This window comes from Lissotriton helveticus, chromosome 6, assembly GCF_964261635.1.
Source record: "Lissotriton helveticus chromosome 6, aLisHel1.1, whole genome shotgun sequence".
Classification (NCBI taxonomy): Eukaryota; Metazoa; Chordata; class Amphibia; order Caudata; family Salamandridae; genus Lissotriton; species Lissotriton helveticus.
In genome coordinates this window covers 1,233,904,534-1,233,926,748 of record NC_136067.1, presented here as the reverse complement: position 1 = coordinate 1,233,926,748, position 22,215 = coordinate 1,233,904,534, and the positions used below count along the sequence as shown (strand labels likewise).

The following is a 22,215-nucleotide window of genomic DNA, read 5'->3' as shown; positions in this document are numbered from 1 at the left end:
ATTACTCAATCATAGATTGAACAAACAATTTAACAATTTCTGAAGCACACGCCTATTGTGAAATAAGTTGATAATACAATGATATATGAAAGTATTTCATATATCATTGTATTATCAACTTATTTCACAATAGGCTTGTGCTTCAGAAATTGTTAAATTATTTAAAACACTGGTGGATAATCTCAAATAAGCAAGAGTGCATGCTGGATCATATGGATAACAACTGCATAACTGTTTTTGACATTTTATTTTATTGTTGGGCTGTGTGGCTAGTTTGGTGGTGTGAAAGGATGTTGGGATCAGTAGCATGTTGACGAAGCAATCCTCAAGGTTTCTCTGAGGATGCAGTTGGCCAATATTGTGATGGGGAAGACTAATGACTGGCAAGATACTAAAATGCGAAATCAAGAGAGAGAGAGAGGACCAGAAAGCTAGTCCTTATCCCCGGGGTAATATGTGATTTAATCAAAAAGAGACTAGCTCATATTTATTTTAGATAACAAAAAACAAGAAAAAGACTCTGGTATGTTTCGTCATAGAGTTGGAACACCTGGTGAGTGTGTTCAAAAAGCCCTCACCCACCAACCTAGTTGGTGGCATGCTTCATCATCGGGCCCACCCAGTAGCACCTAGCGTGCCCCGGGTGTGCTTCAACGCCTGATTACAGCGGAGCTGGTATTTTGCTGAGTGTGCAGTGAAGATAGTTAAGAAAGTGATGTTAAAACGGCTTGGCGGGGGTCCCAGTACCCGAGGGTAGAATTAGACTTTAATACCTGGGCCTCCGTCAGCGGTTAAAAAATAAGGCTGGAGGATGTAAGAGGCGAGTTACGACCTCTCACATCCAATGGGTCAACATGTTTCAGCCAGTGCCTTATGTTTATGCTGGCTTTCTTCAGGACCTAGATAAAAGGGGGTGAGTGTAGGTAAGCTAATGGGAGTGTGGTTTAGACTATGTGTCTACACGCCCTAAAGTGTATCTATGTGTGAGAGGGGGGATTCCCTTCTCGAGACCACGCTAGTTTTTGCTCAGTCTGACCTCAAGGTTGGGAGGTGGCAAAGGCTTGACCAGCTTTTCTGGGCAGAGCCTGCTCTGGACCTGTAGTGCCTCCTTCGCATACCGGTGTGCGAAGGAGGCACTACAGGTCCAGAGCAGGCTCTGCCCAGAAAAGCTGGTCAAGCCTTTGCCACCTCCCAACCTTGAGGTCAGACTGAGCAAAAACTAGCGTGGTCTCGAGAAGGGAATCCCCCCTCTCACACATAGATACACTTTAGGGCGTGTAGACACATAGTCTAAACCACACTCCCATTAGCTTACCTACACTCACCCCCTTTTATCTAGGTCCTGAAGAAAGCCAGCATAAACATAAGGCACTGGCTGAAACATGTTGACCCATTGGATGTGAGAGGTCGTAACTCGCCTCTTACATCCTCCAGCCTTATTTTTTAACCGCTGACGGAGGCCCAGGTATTAAAGTCTAATTCTACCCTCGGGTACTGGGACCCCCGCCAAGCCGTTTTAACATCACTTTCTTAACTATCTTCACTGCACACTCAGCAAAATACCAGCTCCGCTGTAATCAGGCGTTGAAGCACACCCGGGGCACGCTAGGTGCTACTGGGTGGGCCCGATGATGAAGCATGCCACCAACTAGGTTGGTGGGTGAGGGCTTTTTGAACACACTCACCAGGTGTTCCAACTCTATGACGAAACATACCAGAGTCTTTTTCTTGTTTTTTGTAATCTAAATTAAATATGAGCTAGTCTCTTTTTGATTAAATCACAAGATACTAAAATGACCAATCTATTTTACCTGTTAAAAAATTGTTTCCATCTGGTCATTCTGCAGTATATGGGTTTTTGCACACCGCTTTGTATCTTCTACTTGCTAAATAAAGATAGTGACTTAAATCCACTGACAATAGTGATAAAACGTGTTTAACAGTCAGACTGGCAATAAAGAAGAAGGTTCAAAGCAGCCTATTGAGATGCATAGTATTGGTATGATGTCCCCACTGGCCTCATTCATTCTTCCTTCTTTTTATCTTGTCATCAGGGTGTGCGGTGAGTCTGAGTTGCTTCATGCGGTATGAGTCTGAGGACAGCAGCAGTTGCAGCAGTGGAGGCAGTGCAGAACCTGGCGAGTCTCTGAGAGAGCAACCTCAGCTCCCAGAAGAAGAGGAAAGCAGCGAAGTCAGCAGTATTTGTAGTACTGGGGTTGGTGACACTGCAACTGTAGGCGCCAGGGCCCTTTCCCCAAGGGAGCAAGAAGAGGAGAGTACTGGAGAGTGTTCCATGACCATCAGATCCAAAATTAAGGTATTTGGCTTATGTCTTCTTCCACGTCTTAACTGTTCTAAACTGAGTCTATTTTGTGGTGTATCAATTGTCCAACAGTGTCAAAACTGAGTCTTTTTTTTGGTGTATCCATTGTCTAGACAGTGTAATCTGAAGTAACTTTAATACGGTATCAAAACTGTCACACTGAACAAAATTTACTGTGAGTAGAAGACTTACTGGGAGGTGGGGTCTGTATAGGGAGGTAGGCCTTTGAGTCAATTACTGGAGTACTGTAGGAGGTGGAGCAACATAGAGGGAGCAGAGCTGTGTCCCTGGCACTTCTTGAGCATCCAGCTCTACCCTACCTAAACACACAAAGGCTTCTGACTTACCCTCTCTTGTTCTGAGGTTTCAAAACTCAGCATGGATCTGAGCTCTGCAGAGCTTCTCTAAACCAGCTTCGTAGGGTTTGTTTTCCAGCTCACCTTGTGGTAAATATTTGATATCAGCTTCATACCAGGTGAGCATGTGACGAGTGACGATAGTGTATGACACATGGTAGCACTGACTTTTCAAATCTGTCATAGCTGAAGTTATCTCATATCACTGGTGACCCAGCCCGCAGGGTGGGATAACCTACACAACAGTCAGCACACCGATGGAGTCAAACTAACTAAGGTGCAAAGTCTCCATCCAAACCAAATAATTCATCTTCCTTTTATTAGCCTACTCTCCTGTCACAGAGGTGTCTCATGCGCTAATTATTTTGCACCTTATTTCTAAATAAAAAAATGTAAGTGATAATATGTGGTTTTATGGATTACCTGAAACATAAGCCGACAAGTCAGCCCTGTCAAAAGATGCCGACCGAACTACTAAAGTGATGGCACAAATAACACTCCTGACATTTTCTCTCTTGTGATCAAGGATGTATTTTAAAGTGGAATGAAATAGAGTTGCATAGACCTAATAAAAAAAAGCCAGCATTTAAGTTTATAATGGAGGCAGTTTCTGAGGGACTTAAAATACACAATTAGATACCTTTACTTTACTTATTTTTTTCTATTACAAACCAGAGCATGTGAGTAAAACACTTTTTGTCAGAGTTACCATTGTGATTAAAAACAGAAGCCTTGGGCGTGGCTTGAGATGTCAAGATGGCGGTCGCACTCTAAGAGTGCTCTGGACCCCTCCATCATCTGCCTTCCATCCGCTCGCATACAGCTGACATCGGCTCTTACCTCACACCTGCTTGGGCTCCCCTCACTGTGGACTCTGGGGTCGGCTCGAGGCTTCCTTCGGCCCGTTGGGCCTCCTTCATCCCGGAGCCTCCCTGCTTCTAAGATAGCGGCCTCCCTGCCGGCCCGTCTCCGGGCGTGACGGCCTTCCCCCTGACTGTCGGAGTTTGGCTGTCCTGCTGACCGCGATTTCCCCTGCATCGGCGGCCGTCGAAGCAGGCTGGCGGAGGCGCCTGGCGGCCGCTGCTAAGATACGGGACCCCCTCCCCTAGTGCACAAGCTGTCTGGAGGCCTGTGGCGCTGCTTGAAGGCCTCCGAGCGAGGAGGTGGAGGCGACCTGGGGCCCTGCGGGGCGAGGATCCGGTGAGTGAGGCCGCTGGTCCTGGGCGTTGCAGCTGCGGCTGGACAGACACGTGTGTGGTGGAGGCCCTCTCGGCCCGGTGTGCGGAGCTTCCCGGCCCGGCTGCTGGTGGAGAGACTGTCTAGCACAGGGTGTCGGCCCGGGGCGCTGCGGCCGCTGCTCCGGAGGGCTGAGGCCTTCCCCCTCCCCCGGGATTGTCCGGGAGCCTTGTGGGGTGGACCTGTTTGCTGCGGGTGATCTGGAGGAGCTGCGGGCCCTGTCTGGGGCCCGGCGCTGGGGCGGACTCTGAGACGGGTGGCGGCCCGGGCCCTTGGTGGCGGCCCGGTGAGTGGGCCCCCCGGAGTGTTTTGCCGGCGGCCGGGGGGGGGGCTGGGCTTCCTTCTGGCCTCCCTCAGATCTCTTCTTCCACTCCGGGAGGTGAGGGAGCCGCGCCAGCCTGGAACGCTGCCGTATTGGACCCCCTGTGCAGCGAGGCCCTGGCTCCCGGCCTGGGAGGCCTCCGGGGACGGCTGCGGCCTCTATGCACCACGGGCTCTGCCTGAGGCCCGACGTCTGAGGTGACTGGTGGAGCAGCTGGCGGCCTGAGCCCCCGATGGCGCACTGGTGAGTGGGGCTCCTGCCCATTTGTACTACCTGCGATGTGAGGGGGGATCGGCCACCGCGTCGGGTGGCGGGGTGTGCTGCTGCGCCCTTCTCCCTCCCTGGTCGCCGGTGTGTGGACTGTTGGTGTGGCCGGGAAGACGACCGGGGAATCAGAGCGCTGGTCCTCCCTAGCTGTTGAGACGCCTGCCCCACTGCTTGGGGTGGCGTACGGCCTGGCTCCACAAATTGACCTGCGGCTTGGCTAACCCCACACCTTCCCCGGGCGGCTGCTGCTGTACTGCTCCCTGGGACAGGAGGCAATGCATTAACTAAGGTGCAGCTTGTGCTCCCCACCCCGCACTTCTGTGGAACCATTGCTGGGTGCCCTCTTGCCTGCTGTTGTGTGCCTGGGACAGGCCGGATTGGAGGTGCGCGGCATGGTTGCCGTCCTTGGGTTGTGCGGGACGGCTGGCCCGTGGCTGTCTTGCAAGTTCTAGGGGGGAGACGCGGGATCCTCGATGCAACGCGACCCCCTCACTATCTGCGCTGTTACTGACTCTTATAATCACGGGGGCTCCTCGACTGGCCCCGGGCTCGCTGCTGTGAGGAACCACACCTCGCCTCTGTCTGCAGACAGGGACCTGCGCTATGCGCATCGGCGACTGTGTCGGGTGGCATACACGTGCATTGACCCTCCCCTCTATTCCTCTCCGGGGCGATGGGCAGGAATCGCAACCCTCAGACCCCCATCCCCCGACCCAAACAAAGATGGACCAGTTCATCATGTCCGGCCGGGATCCCGAGGCGGGGCCTCCGCCTGTCCCCGGGGCAACTGAGGGAGACCTCTCCACAGGCGATAAGCGCGTCCCAGGCCTCGGTGGAAGGCAAGATCGGGGAGGTAAGGGTGGACGTGGCCCTGATTCGGCAGGACCTCCGGAATGCCACGGCATGTATTGCTGGAGCAGAATCCCGTATCTCCACGGTGGAGGACGACGTGGGCGCCCTCAAGTCCCAGGTGGCCCGCCTTCAGATGCAGAATTTTGAGTTACACCGCAGGACCGAGGATGCTGAAAACAGGGCCCGGAGAAACAACCTGCGTCTCCTGGGTTTTCCGGAAGGGGTGGAAAAGGGCTGCAACAACACCTTCATTGAGGCCTTGGTCCGCTCCTGGATGCCCAAAGAGAAACTCTCCCCCTGGTTCGCGGTGGAACGGGCTCACTGCTCTCTTGCTCCTAAACCCCCTCCTGGAGCCCCGGCTCGTCCCATCATCCTTCGAATCTTCAACTTCCAGGACAGAGACGCAATTCTTGGGATGGCCAGGGAACTGGGTCCATTGCTCTTCCAGAACTCCAAAATCATGGTGTTCCCGGATTACTCCAGAGAGGTTCAGACTCAGCGTCGGTCCTACGACGAGGTCTAGCAAAAACTCAGGGCTATGGGACTTCGCTACAGCCTCCTCTTCCCAGCACTTCTCAAGGTGTTCTTCCAGGATAAGACATTCTTCTTTGACACCCCCCAAGTGGCCTGGACCTGGCTCACTGAAGAACGTCCCCTCTTGCCTGGCATGGGCCCCTCCCCTGCCCGGAGATCGTTGCTGCAGCCGACCCGCGAAGCGCCCAAGGCCCAGAGGCCCCGAACTAGGTCTCGAAGACGGGGCAACCGCCGGGGAGGAGGTTCCCATTCGCCGGGGGTGCAGCCCGGCGGTCCCAGCCTACGAATCAGGGAGCCTCGTCCCCCACCTTGGTCTCCTCCTTGATTGATGTGTGAAGCCTCCCCAGGTTGGACGTGAATCTGAGAAAGCCTTATCGGACTCTGACCTGTCTGGGAGTCCCGTGATCCGTAGCTCGGGTGGAGAGGAGGGAGTGTAGCCAACACTGCAGACTGGACAATTGATACTCCACATGTCACGACTTTCCACAGTGGGTTTACTTTTGACCCCGTGTGCGGGGTCCTAACCGGCTCCACTGGATGACCCGATTGAAGGTCCATCCTCCCAGTGCAATGCAGGGACTGCTTCATTGTGTCCACCTAATGCTTACCGCATTTAGCATTTTGTCTTTTAGCTGTTGGCATTCATCCGTATACATGGAGGGGGATCCACTTTAGCCACGCTCTTGTTTGTTTGCTTGTTTTTTTTTCTTGCTAACCGTTTTAGATTAGTGATTCACCTCTTAGAGGGGTAGTTGGGGGTTGGGGATCTATAGGGCGACAGATGCTTCTGCTTCAGAAGTGTAGGGTGGGGGAGTTGGGGAGAAGTGGGTTGGGGGAAGACCGTTGGCTTCTTGCAGTTTGTTATTTTTAGCCGCCTACGGGCCGCTGTTCGCGCCGCCTACGGGCTGCTGGTTGCAGTTCTCCATAATAGCCTTCCTCCACGAGCAGGTCCACAACTGACACACAGCTCATTGCCTCCACCACCTTGTTATTTATGGCCGCCTATGGGCTGCCATCCGCAACGGCTGCTGGCAGTCGTTCCCCCTCCCCTCTTTGGGCCCTCACCAGTGACGCGCAGATCATCATTTTCGCTGTCCCCTCTCTGAGCATGCAATTTGGAGGGCACCCCCGTCCGGGTGGCTGTGGTCCCCTGTGGTTATCCGTCTCTCCCCACCCCATCCCTTCCGATGACATGCACTCTCACTAGTCCCATCCACATCCTTTCCTGGAATATTAATGGCATCTTGGACCGCTTCAAACGTACAGCCGTCCTCCGTGCTGCCCACCGCCACACACTGGACATCCTCTTCCTTCAAGAGACACACCTCCTGGGTACACAATGTACCTTCCTAGCCCGTTACGGCTTTGACAGGGTCTGGCACTCCGGCTTCACAAGGGGATCCGGGGGGTGGCTATCTTACTTAAGAAAGGCCTTCCCTTTACCCTGGCTGCCGCCGAGACAGATGTACAGGGCCGATACGTGGTGGTCTCGGGTAATATGGAAGGACGCCCCCTAAACCTCCTGAGCCTCTACATTCCCCCTGCCCTCCTGCCTCCAAAGCTCCGTCACCTCATGCAATTGATTTCCTTTCTTCCGCAGGGTCTTACGGTGGTTGGGGGAGACTTTATTGCCATTCTGCAGCCCCTGCGCGACACGACGGGGACCCCGTCCGAAGCCCGCCTCACCTCCGCTAAATCCCTGTCAAGCTGGGCCTCGTCCCTGGGTCTCTGTGACGCGTGGTGGGTTTGGCACCCCCGCGAGGATCGGTACACCCATACGTTGGCATCCCATCATACTCACTCCCGCATTGACCTTCTCCTGCTGCCGGCCACCGAATGGCCAGCTGGTCTCAGGCGCCGCGATCCTACCCAGAGGGATTTCAGATCATTCTCCCGTCTCCCTCCGGCTGGGGGCTCCTCCTACTGGTCCACGAGCGGTCTGGCGGCTGAACGCCTGGTTCTTGCAGGACTCGGAATTGGTGGAGTCTCTCGGCCAGGCACTCAATCACTACTTCTCCACTAATGCGGGTTCGGTTCCCTCACCTGGAACGCTGTGGGAGGCGGGCAAGGCCGTTGCTGGTGAGTGGCCAGGGGACTGGTCCACGCGAAGCAAGCGGCACAGCCGGCCCACCTCACACAGCTGGAATCCTGAGTGAGACAGCTGGAAGCTGCACAACTCTCTGGCGGGAGAGAGGATTCTTCCCGGCAATTGGCAGCGGTTCGTGAAGAGATCCGCCGAATCTCACTGGAATCGGCCAACATGCTCTGGCGCTTGTCGGTAGCCCGCATTTATGGGTGGGGGGATAAGAACGGCAAGCTCCTCCACAACCTTGTGTCGTATCCCAAGGTCAACCGTATTATCCCTGAGGTCCGCTCAAACAATGGAGTTCCCCAAGTGACCTCCACAGCCATAGCACAAACTTTTGCTATCTTCTATGCGCACCTCTACGCTGAGCGATCATCGGGCACCCCGCTGGCCGATCTGATGGACGTAACTGGTACCCGGCTGCCTTCTCTATCTCAGGAGACTGCGGACACTCTGGACCACCCCTTCACCCTGGAAGAGGTCCAGGACGCCATCTCCCTCCTACACCCCGGTAAAACGCATGGGCCCGACGGGTATCCTCAGGAATACTATGCGACCTTCCAAGATATTCTGGCCCCTCACCTGTTGGATCTTTACCGCCATGTGGCAGTGACGGGCTCATTCCGACCTGAGTCGAATTTGGCCACGATAGTGATTATTCGAAGACGCAGCCACCTTCCCTGGATTGTGCGGACTACCACCCGATCTCGCTGATCAACATGGAGATTAAGCTCTTCGCCATCATCTTGGCTCAGAGACTCTGACCCCTCCTGTGGGACCTGGTTCACCCCGACCAATGCGGGTTCATGCCAGCTAGAGGCACTCGCCACTGCATTCGTCGCCTCCACCTGGCCCTGGCCCACCGGCAGCGGCTAACCCCGTATCTAGCGCTCCTTTTCATAGACTTCGAAAAGGCCTTTGACACGGTGAATTGGGGCTATTTGCAAGAGGTGCTGGACAGGTTGGGTTTCAGTCCCTCGTTCTGCCATCTCATAAAGAGTCTCTACACCAACCCCCGAGCCTGTGTATTCATTAACGGAGAGCTCTCCGAGGCCTTCCCGATCCAAAGGGGCACGCGTCAGGGGTGCCCTCTCTCACCACTCCTATTTGCACTGGCAATGGAGCCCCTTGCGGCGCTCATCCGACAAGACCCACTTATTCGAGGTTGGGAATGGGACTCGAGCCAAGTGGACAAGATCACCCTCTACGCGGACGACGTGCTGCTCTACCTGGCGGATCCCGAAAGTTCTGGCCCCAGGTGCTTGAAAGTCCTCTCGGATTTCGAGAGGGTCTCTGGACTTCGTCTTAACACGGCAAAGTCCACTCTGGTCCCACTGCATCCCTCCAGAGGGTGCTACGACTGGCAATCGGTTATCCCCCTTAGGAGGCACTCGGTCAAATATCTCGGCGTATGGGTAACTCTTCTACCGGAGCTTGAATGGGCCCTGAACGTCACGCCCTTGGTTGTCAGGATGAAGGCTGATATTAAGAGGTAATCATGGGGAACGGGATGCACTCCTGTTGTTTCACACTTTCATCATAATAACCCAAAACTTTTTTCCATTTCCATCTTTTTGCGTGCAGACTTCTTAAGTGTGATGCCCAACCACACTTTAGTGAACATGACAATGTTGTCATGATCTTAAGAGGTGGCAGACCCCTCCCCTGAACCCCCTGGGTAGAAGTGCGCTCTTCAAAATGGTGGTCCTTCCCCGTTTCCTTTATATATTGCAGAACACCACGATCCACCTTCCGGGTAGTTGGTTTCGCGAGATTGACGGAGTCCTCACCCGGCTTCTCTGGGGAGGCGGGAGACCACGCGTATCCCTGGCACACTGTCACATTCCCCCTTCGACGGGGGTATGGGGGTGACGAATCTCCACCTCTACTACCTAGCCACGAAACTTATCGTCCTCCACGACTGGTACGCGGGCAGCTGGTCCGACCCTGCCTATCGTGTGGAGCTCACGGCGTTAGACTTTACACAGGTCCAGGCGCTACTGTACAGTAGTCCAGTGCCACAGGCGATGGCCCCGGTCACCAGGATGGGTTTCTGGCCTGGCGCACGGCCCTACGACATGTGGGTTGGGACCAAAAACTCACTCGACAGATGCCACTCTGGCATGGGTCCTTGTTGCGGGAGGTCTCGTCCCTGCAGGGGTTCCGTAGATGGGACCTCATTGGAGTTGCAGTGCTCGGAGATGTCTGGGTGGGAGATCACATCCGTTCCTTCGCAGATCTGCAGCAGCACCACGCTCTTCCCCACTCCCAACATTATCGATACTTACAATTAAGACACGCCCTCTACACGCATGTCTCACCTCCTATCTCCCTTCCAGAATTCAGCCCGTTGGAAGCTCAAGTGATGATGGGAGACCTGGGCAGAGGGGGAGTGTCCCGCATATATCGGTCCCTGGTGAATAATGGTCATGCTTCCCTAGATCGACTTAGAGGCCGCTGGGAGGGTTGGCTGTGCCCCCTAGAAGAGGCAGACTGGAGGGATGCCCTCATGGCACCCAAAACCTTGACCACGTCCTCCAAGCTGCGCCTGATCCAATTGTACTACCTCCATGCGGCATACCTCACCCCGGCACGTCTATTCCAGGCCCGGTTGAGACCCTCTTCAGCATGCCCACGATGTGCCTCAGCCCCTGCTGATTTCTATCACATGGTGTGGTGTTGTCCGGCGCTGGCGCTGTTTTGGAGGGGGGTTGAGCATGAGCTTACGCAGGCCTTGGGATGGGAGGTTCCACAAGACCCAATGCGTATGCTGCTGGGGAGGCTTTGATGGCCTGGATGGATCTAGGATGGACAAACGTCTCTTGGGGACAGCAGTGGCCAAAAAGGACATAGCAGCGCATTGGTCACAGGCCAAGGCACCTAAGGTGCAGAGATGGAGGAGGGGAGTGGACTGGTGCGGGATCCAGGAGGAGGCCCTGTTCGAGGCTCGGGGTTGTCCTGACTTATTCAACCAGGTGTGGGGTAAATGGTTTAATATGCTGTCACCATGATGATGTGTCTTCCTTTAATCTATGCTACATTGTAACATCATACAGACTGTCGTGTTATACTATGATGGACCGACCTTATTTTTGTCATCAATCACCCTTGTCATGTACCCCTTTACTGCTTATTGAACTGCAACCAATGAATTTCTCTGTTCCTACTAAACTAATTAAGTTGATTATCAAAAAAAAAAAACAGAAGCCAGTTACTTGTAATCTACTGAATCCCCTCTTACGGAGAACAGTTATAGATTTTTTTTCATCGGTTGGCCCAAGTCCACAGCAGTCATTTCATTACATTTCAATTGAACAAAACTTTTGATTCATAATTTACTTTAATTTGTATTTGTTTATTGATTAAAGAGTAGTATAAAGTTCAGAGTAGCTTATTACTTCGGTACAGAATTGTTCTCACTTAATCTATTGTATAAACACCTTTCAATTAAAGAAAACATGGCAATATGTTTCCTTTCAGTACCAAGGTATTTGGTGTCGGTTAGGAAATTTGCTCTTGACAAAACCTTTTAGATCTATTTTCCTTGTGGAGAAAAAAGTGACCGATTATTCAAGGATGCCTGATGGGGGAGGGGTGATATTCCCTTTCCCTTAACAACCTGGTAAGAGATTTACTCCTTTGGCAGGAGTAATTCACAGACCATTTTCATTATGGGAAGGGGTTGGAGAGAAGCTTGAGCATCAAACTCTGCCCTGGAAAGCCTTGTTCTCACTTAATTCGTTTACAATATCACCCTCTCGTTAAACTTTGTTTCTCTGCTTCTGAAAATAATAAATTAAATATGGGGGTGGTCCAACAAGAGGACCAGAATTTTCTTATTTTTTTATTTTTCTTAGTACAAACATTTCAAAAACCTTCTTCTTTAAACAAAAATGTTCATATATATTCACCAAAATATCCATTAAAAAACAATAACTCTTGGAGAACTTGTATTCTAATACTCAACTCACACACATTGAGGCATTCAAATATTTTACTCACTAGTCTTGAAAGTGAAGGCTAAAACAATTTAAGATCATTCAGTATTTAATATTGTATCATTTTTCTTTAGATCATACATATGTATACAAAATCACAATAAAACAGTTACAATCATTACATAAAAAGAATGGTTTAACAAAGAATAAAAACAATAAAGATTATCCAAGAGAGACATAATAGCAGACATATACTTTTGTCATAGAAAGCGGTTAATCTGAAGAAATCAATCAAAATATTAACATTATTTCATTGTCTATATGCAACACATCATTCTTCAAATCTAACCATTAAAAAAGAAGCGTTGACACATTTCGTTGTTACAAATCAGGGTTAAGCCACCTTCCTCAGGTCAATTAAGTATTAATCCCTCTAACCTAATTGTTAAATATACAAGACACAACCATATATAATGTGCTCTCTGTAGTCTCCCTACCTAAAGCATGCAGTCTAATTAATAAAGTGTCAAATTAATGCTGGTCAGGGAGAGTCAACATCTTGGGGTCCTTTATCTGTTCTTTAATGTAAGAACACATGGGCCAACAGTTCCTCTACTTGTAAAAGGCAGGTCCACTTCACATTTGAAATCAACTATGCTTCCAAAGTTTTGGCAGAGTTCAATTACTTGCCTTCATCTGGAGGTTTCATATCTGGCAGCTGTTAACATCAATTTGTAAATATTCTGTGTAGTCTTCTATGAAATGATGTATCTGTGTTATTCGAGTCAATCATGTACCTTATAACGAACACTGAATAGCATTTCCAAATTCGTTTGTGTTACTTTATATTCACTCCTTTGATTTGGAATGTCTCAGTCTTCCTTAATTTTAACTTTGTTTTATAGTTAATGGGATTATTCTATTTACTCTGTGAGTGATCTCTTTTATATCACTTCAATTACCTCTAAATCCCACAGTTATCTTTTATCTTCTGTCTATTTGTTTTGTGCTCAAATACTAGGGGATATTTCTTTGCCCAGTTATTTATTTCACATTAACTTTCTTAGTTTGTACTGCTAATTGGGGCTCTGTTCTCCTAATTTCGACTGTGAGCAGCGAGTGGAATTTATTTGTACAGTATTACACAACGACGGTGTAATATTGCGCATGAGTAAATAGATTTTTAAGTGGAAAGGCACTTTTAGCAAATATCTTCCACTTGTTAATTGACCCTTTTGTGGTTGTGAATTGATTTAGGGGTCCAGGGTTTTGATGGCTTCTGGCATCCAGGCATGCTTTTTAATCTGAGTTGTTTGTTGGGAAGTAATATTTTTCTCTTCTAAAGTGACTTTAAACATCATGTAAAAAGGTCCCTTTGTAGAATAAAATAAAATAAAGTCAGGGTGTGCCTGAAATAGAACAGTAAATATATTTCTAGTTAGACACGTGATCTCACCAGGAAATCATTAAACTGGTGTAATTCGGTTGCAAAACGCCAGTTCTAAATGTGGCAAATTCCAGTGTAGGCAATGAAAACACAAATGACAAACAGTAGAACCAGCCCGGGCAGTTTTCATATTCAGAGAACGTCGTATCTCACATATGAAAGAAAGATGGCTTTCGTCATAAAGATTGTCTTTCTTTCACCAGTGCTTAAACTTTTTTCTTTGCGCTGGAGCAGTCTGCAAACACACTAACCACTTCTACCACACAACCCAGAAATATGTAGATACTCCCAAGTCATTACCACTTTGAAAACACCTAATCTGCCATTAACAGGAGTAAATGTGCATACATTTCCAGGATGGAGAACTGCACGCAAGTCATATGTGAATCCCCACGAAAGAGGTCAGTTGTTAGGGTGAGTAAAAGTCAAGGGCTTGGTGCATTCACAGTTAAACACTCCTAATTAGCCCTGGGTTTAAAATTCTGCTCCACTTGCAGAGTTTGCAGAGTTTTCCCCACTCCGTGTAGCTGTGGAGTGGAGTTTTTTTCCTCGCTCGCCAACGTTAATTTGGCAAGGGAAATCTTACTCCAGTCCATATCCTGGCAAGATTTCTCAACGCGGGCAATCGCGGATGGCCGCTACCGCTTGCGTTGAAAAACCTTCTATTCGCATTGAGAAAGCTGCTGCTTGAGTAGAACATCTACTCGAGCAGCAGAAAGAAGCAGTACCCTCTTACGCTGTGCATGGTGTCCTTCACGCTGATTTTCCAGTGTGGGACAAACACCCGGTTCTAAAAATCCGTGCGAACGGCATGACCTAACGATCTCCACTGCTTGCTGATCTACGCGTAGCGCGGCAGAGTGTTTGCGTCACGTAGAACTCCGCGAACTCCCCCCAGGCCTACGTCTAATACCCCTCCATTGTTTACTTCTACTTTGGTAACTAAAATTATTACAGGCACCAATCTTAAACTTCTTAACTCTATAGCGCTGCATAATATGCATTCAAACAAAGCGTGTATATAGAATTATCAATCAAACCCTCAAGATTTAAGATGACAATCACCATAGTCTGGAAAGGTGAGCAAGGTCATCTGTTGTAGCTGAAGCAAGCAGACACAGTAGGTGTGTGGATTTATAAGGCCTTTCAGCAGAAGAGAAAGATGTTCTGATGCTGGACCGGAAGGCAGAGGACATGACCCTTGGACGCAATGAAAAAGCGATACTAAAATCGCAAAAATGTGTTGGCTGAAATATATATAAAACCTCTTTTCTGAAGCCTAATAAAGTCAATGGGAATGTATGGCTTACGAAATGAAGAGTGCATTTTGACCTTTTTTTGCGCTAAGCGACAGACTGAAAGATTTTAAATGATTTAAGAAAAGTGGGTGCCTTTATCAATTGTGCTTTATTTAAGCCTGCCCCTGTTCACCTAGTTTTGAGGCAAGCCCTCTTAACCCCTTCGACGCTCATGAAAATGTCCACATTAGCAAACCTATCAGCCACAGGTAAATTTGGCAACGATTGAAACAGAGTTGTGAATGGAAATTTGCAATCTCCAGGTGATAAGGTCATATTTTCGGAGTTAACCTTCGTTGCACTGAATGTTTTGCGAATCAAGCCTGTTAACGCAATTGAAAACAAAAATATTTTGCAATTAAAGGTTTTATTATTTTGTCTAGAAGTATTCTTTTTCAAGTTAGTTTGTCGTGCCGCTAATGTTTTAAACTGTTTTACTTTTCTCAACGTCTTCTCCTGCTTAGAGGGTTCTTCTGTAATTAATTTAAGAAAAGTGGTCACAAGTCAAACAAGTGAAGAAAGTTAGCTCATCGCATTGCCATCTGCCTTGTAATATAATGCTGCGAAAAGGAGCTATTGGTCAGGTACTTTGCGCCTTTGCTGTAAAAAAAAATATTGCTGACCAAGAAGTCTAATTTTATGCGCACTGTTTTAACTAGAGATGAGGATATCTAAGCTGGAACCCGCTGCATAGCGCTGCTTCACATTACTTTGCGCCATGGGGGCGTACCAAGGGGGTTGCCATGCAACCACTCAAGGTTTCTCACACTAAACCCAATTTACTAAACAAAGTAATCAGGGTTTAGTGTGAGAAAACTGCGCCGTTTGAAAGTAGGCGCAAGGAAGGGGAAATGCTTTAATTTCTCCTTCCTTTTCCGACTTTGCATGGTTGCTAAACTGTGCAGCACGCATACAAAGAGGGAAAAGGTTTGAAGTGAGTGTCAGCATAGTATTTTGTACTTGAAGGGTACCTATGCTAGCCTCACGAAGACACCATTGCACCATGGCACAACGGTGTCTCTATGGCGCACGGCAGCTAATTTCCGGGCCGGTGCTAATGAGAGGAGAGGAGAGTGCCTTTTTGTAGGAAATAGCGCGCTCTCCTCTGCTCTCCTTTTCACGTAGCGCAGCGAAGCATTTGCGGCTACTGCAGTGCGCCACGTGAAAAGTTGGTAAATCTCCCCCTGAGTGATCACAGAGTAAGAATATTTAAGGACTAGAAGTAGATGATTTAGAAATCTTCTAGCCTACAACCATCACAGGTCACAAGCACTAATTCAGAATCTTTTAATAGAAATAGAAGACAGAGCAGCACGCCTTGCGTAAAAAGAAAACATTCCCCCAATCCCAAGGCCTATAAATGGGCAGGTCATTTTGGGCTTCGATTTCCTACGTTTATTTTCTCAGTAAGACGCAGGACCAACAGTCCAGTGAACATCTGTATACATTAACACATAATATCTCCTCCCTCCTTCTACACAAATGTAGATCACAACCGGTAACGAGGACGTTCTGTACAGCTGTGAGATCTGTGCCAAGGGCTTCCGCCTGCAGCGGATGCTGAATCGCCACCTGAAGTGCCACAGCCAGGTGAAGAGGCACCTGTGCACCTTCTGTGGGAAAGGCTTCAACGACACGTTTGATCTGAAGAGGCACGTCAGGACGCACACAGGTAAGGAGAGCCCCCTGCCGGCCACAGATAAGTGATGCAAATGTGTAGGAGGAAATCAGTGCCGCTTAGAAATAGATGTTTGAAAACACATCTGCTTGGAAAAACTTATCCCTAAATATCTTTCGCGATTTGTGTGTAGTTTGGCAAAGCGAAAACGAAAGTGACATTATTTTACTGGAACATGTTAAGACCCTTAGGAAATAATTACACGCACTGGCCTACTAAAGGTGTTACAAGATTTAGGGAAGTGTTAGAACATCTATTCTAAACAAACACTGGTAAAGCCTGCGGTCAGGGGTTGGCTGTTCGCCTTTTTGCTTTACCCATGTTTCGTTTAAAGCTTTGAAAATGATGTATTATTAAAACATGAATCAAATGTGACCATGTTGTTTATTATATTTTGTAACTGAGGCAGTGATGGGAACACACATTTTTAACTTGCATTTTAAGGACAGTCTGGGCTGATACTCAAATAGTTCTCCTTACATTGGTGGCAAGAGCTGGAAAGATAGATGACTGCATGGAGGAATCCATAAAACAAATAGGAGCATTATCATTATAAACTCAGAGATAAACTGGTGTACCTTGATAGGTAAACAGGTTGGAATAGGGTGGAATACCATTCTACTTGCTGACAAAAAATAGAAAAGGATTGTTCCAAGGATACCTAGAGATCGATCCAAGTAAATCGGTGAAACCTGAAGGTCGCAGGTTTGATTCCTGAAAGATTTGCCCGAAATGTAATTGTTCGTAGGTTGATAAAGGGAGCATTGTTCAGTTGGACAAGGGTGGCACTCATTTGTGACACTACACAACTCAGACCCCACCTACCTGTACAGCGACATCTATTTTCAACAACCACCCAGACACTTTCGCTCCCGACGACTCCAACTCGCACACACCCACTTATTGCCTGAACCAGATCAGGAGCACAGGCATTCGCTTACCTCACTCCTAAAGGGTGGAATAACCTCCCACTCCACATCAGAGGCTCCTCCTCTCTTCTTGATTTCCGCAAGAAGCGGAAGATCTGGCTTTCCAATTAACCAACAAACCATAGATGAGGCCAGGTGAAAACATTCTCAGCGCCTGCATCTTCGCGGACGATAGTGCGCTTTACAAATACACATAACATTTGCGCCCGCTTGGAAGCACATGCGCATAAAAGTGCAAGTAATTCTTATAGAAATAAGTTATTAAGGATTCCATACAGCTAGGCACATACCAAACCGGTGCACACAAGTCATAATCCCAAGGCTCTGAGTATGAATAGGGAGGGCATGCAACTTCTAATTCCTGCACAAATGGGATTTAGCACAAGGGTCAGAATTCAGAAAGGGGGAACAAAATATGCACGAAAAAGGCAATGTATATATAATTTGGTGCAGTAAAACGATTTTGCCTATTCAAACCTGTAAAATTTAGAACTGGAGCAATTCATCACATCTGATAAAATTCCCCACTCTCAAATAATGGTACGTTCCAGGTGCTGTAACTTTGCCTCTCTGTTTTCCTTGACCATTGCTGAATCGATTGCTAATAGCAGCTTTAGTATCTGTCATTTTTCCAAAAGGATGTAAAACTTTCTCAGATGACAGACCGCTGAAGGTAATGTCAGGAAAAGACAGCCATATTGCCACATCCTCAATAAAGTAATCAAACTAGGCACAGTATTACTCTCTATTGTGTCCCATAATCACCTACATTTGCAACCTGCTTATAAAGGTAATAACTTCTGCATTTGGGAAGCCTGTCTCAAAGATATTTAATCACGGGGGAAAGAACCTATTTTACATGAAAACTTTTTTGTACCAACGAGTTAATATCAATTAATTTTTTACCAAGAAACAGCAGCAGTTTGTTTTTGATAGTTCTAATTGCATCACATCAAATTGTATTGTGTTCCATTTAAATCAGTTAAATGTTGTGATACTGTGAAGAGCAACACTTCGAATTTTCTTTTTAATAGACTAATAATAACGATCATAAACAACCTTAAATGAAACACATTTCCAATGGTGACACTAAACAAATGTAATCATAGATTTTAACCCTTTATCACAAATTCTTAACTCTTTGCCCCAAAATCTTATACTTAACCATAATGGCTTAACCTTTAGCCATAACCATATAGCTGTAGCCATACATTTTTAACCCCTACACCCAAAACCCTAAACCTTATACCCCAAACCTTCAGCCCTATACCCAAACCTTTTAACCCTCTATCATTAACCCAATACCCAATTCTCTTAAACCCCCCCACTTAACCTCAATACTGTATGCCCTATACTTTTACCTTTATTTATTTATGCATTTTAATATAGCGTATTTTTTACCTGAAGGTATCATAGCGCTTTACAATAGAACCAGTTACATTACATAAGGACTTCAGAGTACATGAACTACATATAAAATATGAAACAGATACTTGCATCTAAACACAAAAAGAAAATGTACAATGGTGTGTACGAGAGATGTGCAATTTAAACAGCATAGATATAATCTGCCAATATTGGCAGGAAGTGAGCACAAATTATTGGCAGGAAGTGAGCGCAAAGAATATAGAAACAGCATAATATTATATAGCATAGCATTATGATAAGCAGGTTGGTCAGTTTGTACGTCAAAAAATCAACCAAGGCCCCAGCGGCTAGCCCTGTCCCCGCCATCACCCCACAGGATGGGTTCATGCTACATGGGGGGATCAAAAAGAACATAGGCCCGATATGCCATATGATAACATACTTTCCCTCTCTTACCTATAACACCAATACACACCAATGCCCAATTCTCCTATTCCGTACCCTTAACCCTTTAGCCTAACTCAATATCCTTAACCTTATAATACTTATCCCATAGCCTTATATTCTTTGCCCTGTACCCCTTACATCTAATCCTATATCCATTATCCCTACCCTTATCTCCTAAAACTATATAGCTTTTACCATTAAACCAATATCCTTGTATCACTAAGGGCATACCCTTAATCCCTATATGCTATACCCTACAACCTTATCCTGTGGCCCCTTACCCCTTAAAGACTATCCTTCAATATATTTTTTAAGTAAATCCATTGTGAAATATTCTTTTTTTGTTTGTATTTATTTTTATAACTAATAACTGAGAACTGTTATTTTTAGAAGTGTAAGTTATGAGTCAGTACAAACGTTTTCAAATTTGAGCAACTGATCTTTGCACCCAGGCCAAAAAGCTATCCTCCTCCCCCGAACATTTTCTGAGTCTAACCATATCTTTGCTAAGAAGTGAGGCATCACCTTCAATGACAATTTCAAATCGTGCAAAAAAATGTACAACATGGTCCATTCCAATTCTTCTTAAACGACCTTGCACTCTTCCACATCTTAGTCTCTGTCTGGTCTGTAATTGTTTCAAAATTGACATTTCCTCTGATGTTGCTCAATTAACCATTATTGTCCTATGGTCAAAGTGTTAACAGTGCTAAACACTGTCTCAGAGGCCATTACAGCTAGTCCATACCAACCCCTCAATTTTTTCCCCAGACGAGTGCACATAGTGAGGGAAGAAGTAAATAACAACTGTGAAAGCTCATCATCGGCCAGGGCTGAGTCTCAGCAGCAGAGCTGTGATAATGAATGCTGCACCTTGCTTCCCCTCCCCCTATCAAGGCCGCGCAACTGACACTCCTGACCTGGTATTCATGATGAAAACATACTTAATGCAGTCACATACTCCAGAGCAGTGTGTGATACCTAGGTGATGCATGCTCAATTATTAGTGCAAGCTTGTGTCTGTCTGCCTCCTGGTGGTGTTAAGGAGGTACTATAAATGCGAGACATCGCATTTTAGTGCAGTGATGCGGACCACCACACTAAAATGTGTTATTCTAACACCTGATGCGTGGTACTTGCCAGGGTTGCATCATATGACTGTAAGGGTCTTCATTTCCACCCCCTAACCTCAAGCAAATCAGCCAAATATACATTCCAAGTGCCTGTTTCATGTCTCTGCCACTGAACTTAGAATACAGGCAAACTGCAGTGAATAGTGCAAGCATTACATTGTGGTTGGTTGCGTCAGTCTAAGCTTTACACAGAGAGTTCCCATATCAATTTCGAACTGCTCCTAACAATTGATGTCATTGTTTTACAGGCATCCGCCCCTACAAGTGTGACATCTGCAACAAAGCCTTCACTCAGCGCTGCTCTCTCGAGTCCCACCTTAAGAAGATTCATGGGGTCCAACAGGGCTTCGCCTACAAGCAAAGGCGAGATAAGCTTTTTGTCTGCGAGGACTGCGGCTATACTGGCCCGTCTCAAGAGGATTTGTACCTACACGTGAACAGCGTTCACCCCGGCAGCGCTTTCTTGAAAAAGACCACAAAGAAACTGGCAGCCATTTTACAAAACAAACAAAGTACCAATCTACAGACGAGCTCTTCACCTGACGACGACGAAGCAGAATGAAAGACTTGCGACCTAACCCATGCAGTGAAGTTTACAGATCACTAAAGACTATTTTTCTAAAATACGGAGCAGATCAGGCTGTGGGATATGAAAAGGGAACTCTTGAATGTTATTTTGCTTTTAACTGTATAAACTTATTCAGCTGGATGGTAAAGGGGAAATATGACCATATTTTTCAGTGCAGTGAAAATAATGTTTCCATTCAAAATACCCAGAAAGTAGGAATCAAGTGTTCTGTTTCTTTTATGATACTTTGGATGTACAGAATAATTTTCTTAAAATAGAATTTAAGTACATTATGAAACTTTAGCACTTTAGTAGCATCTGTGCAAAATGTCAGGTACATGAGAAAGATGGGATTGAAGTAGGGGGAACCATGACCAATTAGCGCTCTTGCTGCATTTCGATCCCGGATGTCCTTGAGGTACATGAATTTGTACAGACCAGATGGAGGGATACCAGAAATACAACTTCCGTGCCTTCCTTTCATCCTGCAATTCACTGACTATCACTATCTGAAGAGGCGTTGAAAATGCTGCCAATGCATTTTTAGTGCTCAAAGAATTTCCACAAAGACTAGAAAACTGTGTAATATCTGAAATTATCCCACAGCATCTGGATGTTCAACTAAGTTTATGATCTACATCATGTCCACAGTGGTGTAAGTTTCAAGCCACTAAATTTCTGAACTTTGAAATCATCTTTTTTATATGTACACACGTGTAAAGCAACCAATGCTTCCCATTCGTATATGCAAACATTCTTTGGAGAAAGCAAATGAGTTCAAAACACAAGGCAATTCATAGCCTATTCTTAGGAACCCTTCAATTGCTGCTTCTCCGGGTACCCTCTCATCTACTAAGGTGTCAGAATCTATGGGACTGGACAGTGTTTAAACCCCTGGACCTCTTCAAGTTGCCTGTTAATGTTTGAACGGACACTCTTGAAGCCTAAGTCTTTTCCAGGCCATGGTTCTGGTGAATGCACAATCCGCGATTGCATGGAACCCACAGATAAACACACTTTGTGGGGGTTCTGTTGCCAATTGCAATTGTGTGCAAACCCACCATTTTAATTCAGCTACACTGAATCACTGATTTATGTTTTTGTCCTTGACTTAAAAAGATATTTATAATGGTTTCCGGTATTTTTCTTCTGTTTTTAAATGTATGTGCTGAGTTATTTCTGAGTATGGGTGCTGCTGCTTGGACGGCTGCGTGTTTTGTGGGTAGGGTGCCTTTCGTTACTTTACACACAGGAGTGAAATAGGGTTATTGTCAGCCACTGTATAACAATGTAATGCTTCTGTATGATTGATAAACAGTGAGGATTCGTTCAAGAACTAAAACAGAAACTGTGTCACCCGTCTTTATGAAGAACAAATATACTCTTCCAAACGTGCTCCACTCGGATTACCTTCAGTACCTAGAAGCTCAGCT

General features: G+C 46.9%; 1 protein-coding gene across 2 annotated transcripts in view; it reads left to right on the top strand.

Annotated features, from left to right (window-relative positions):
• Positions 1-21,915, top strand: part of OVOL2 (ovo like zinc finger 2) — a 43,904-nt gene extending 21,989 nt beyond the window's left edge. For both annotated transcript variants that reach the window (XM_078648950.1, XM_078648948.1), the window contains exons 2-4: positions 2,055-2,317; positions 16,148-16,331; positions 20,463-21,915. In XM_078648950.1, the coding sequence (XP_078505076.1) occupies positions 2,081-2,317; positions 16,148-16,331; positions 20,463-20,776 (735 nt within the window). In that variant the 5' untranslated portion in view covers positions 2,055-2,080 and the 3' untranslated portion in view covers positions 20,777-21,915. The remainder of the gene's footprint in view (positions 1-2,054; positions 2,318-16,147; positions 16,332-20,462) is intronic.
• Positions 21,916-22,215: the final 300 nt, after the last annotated feature.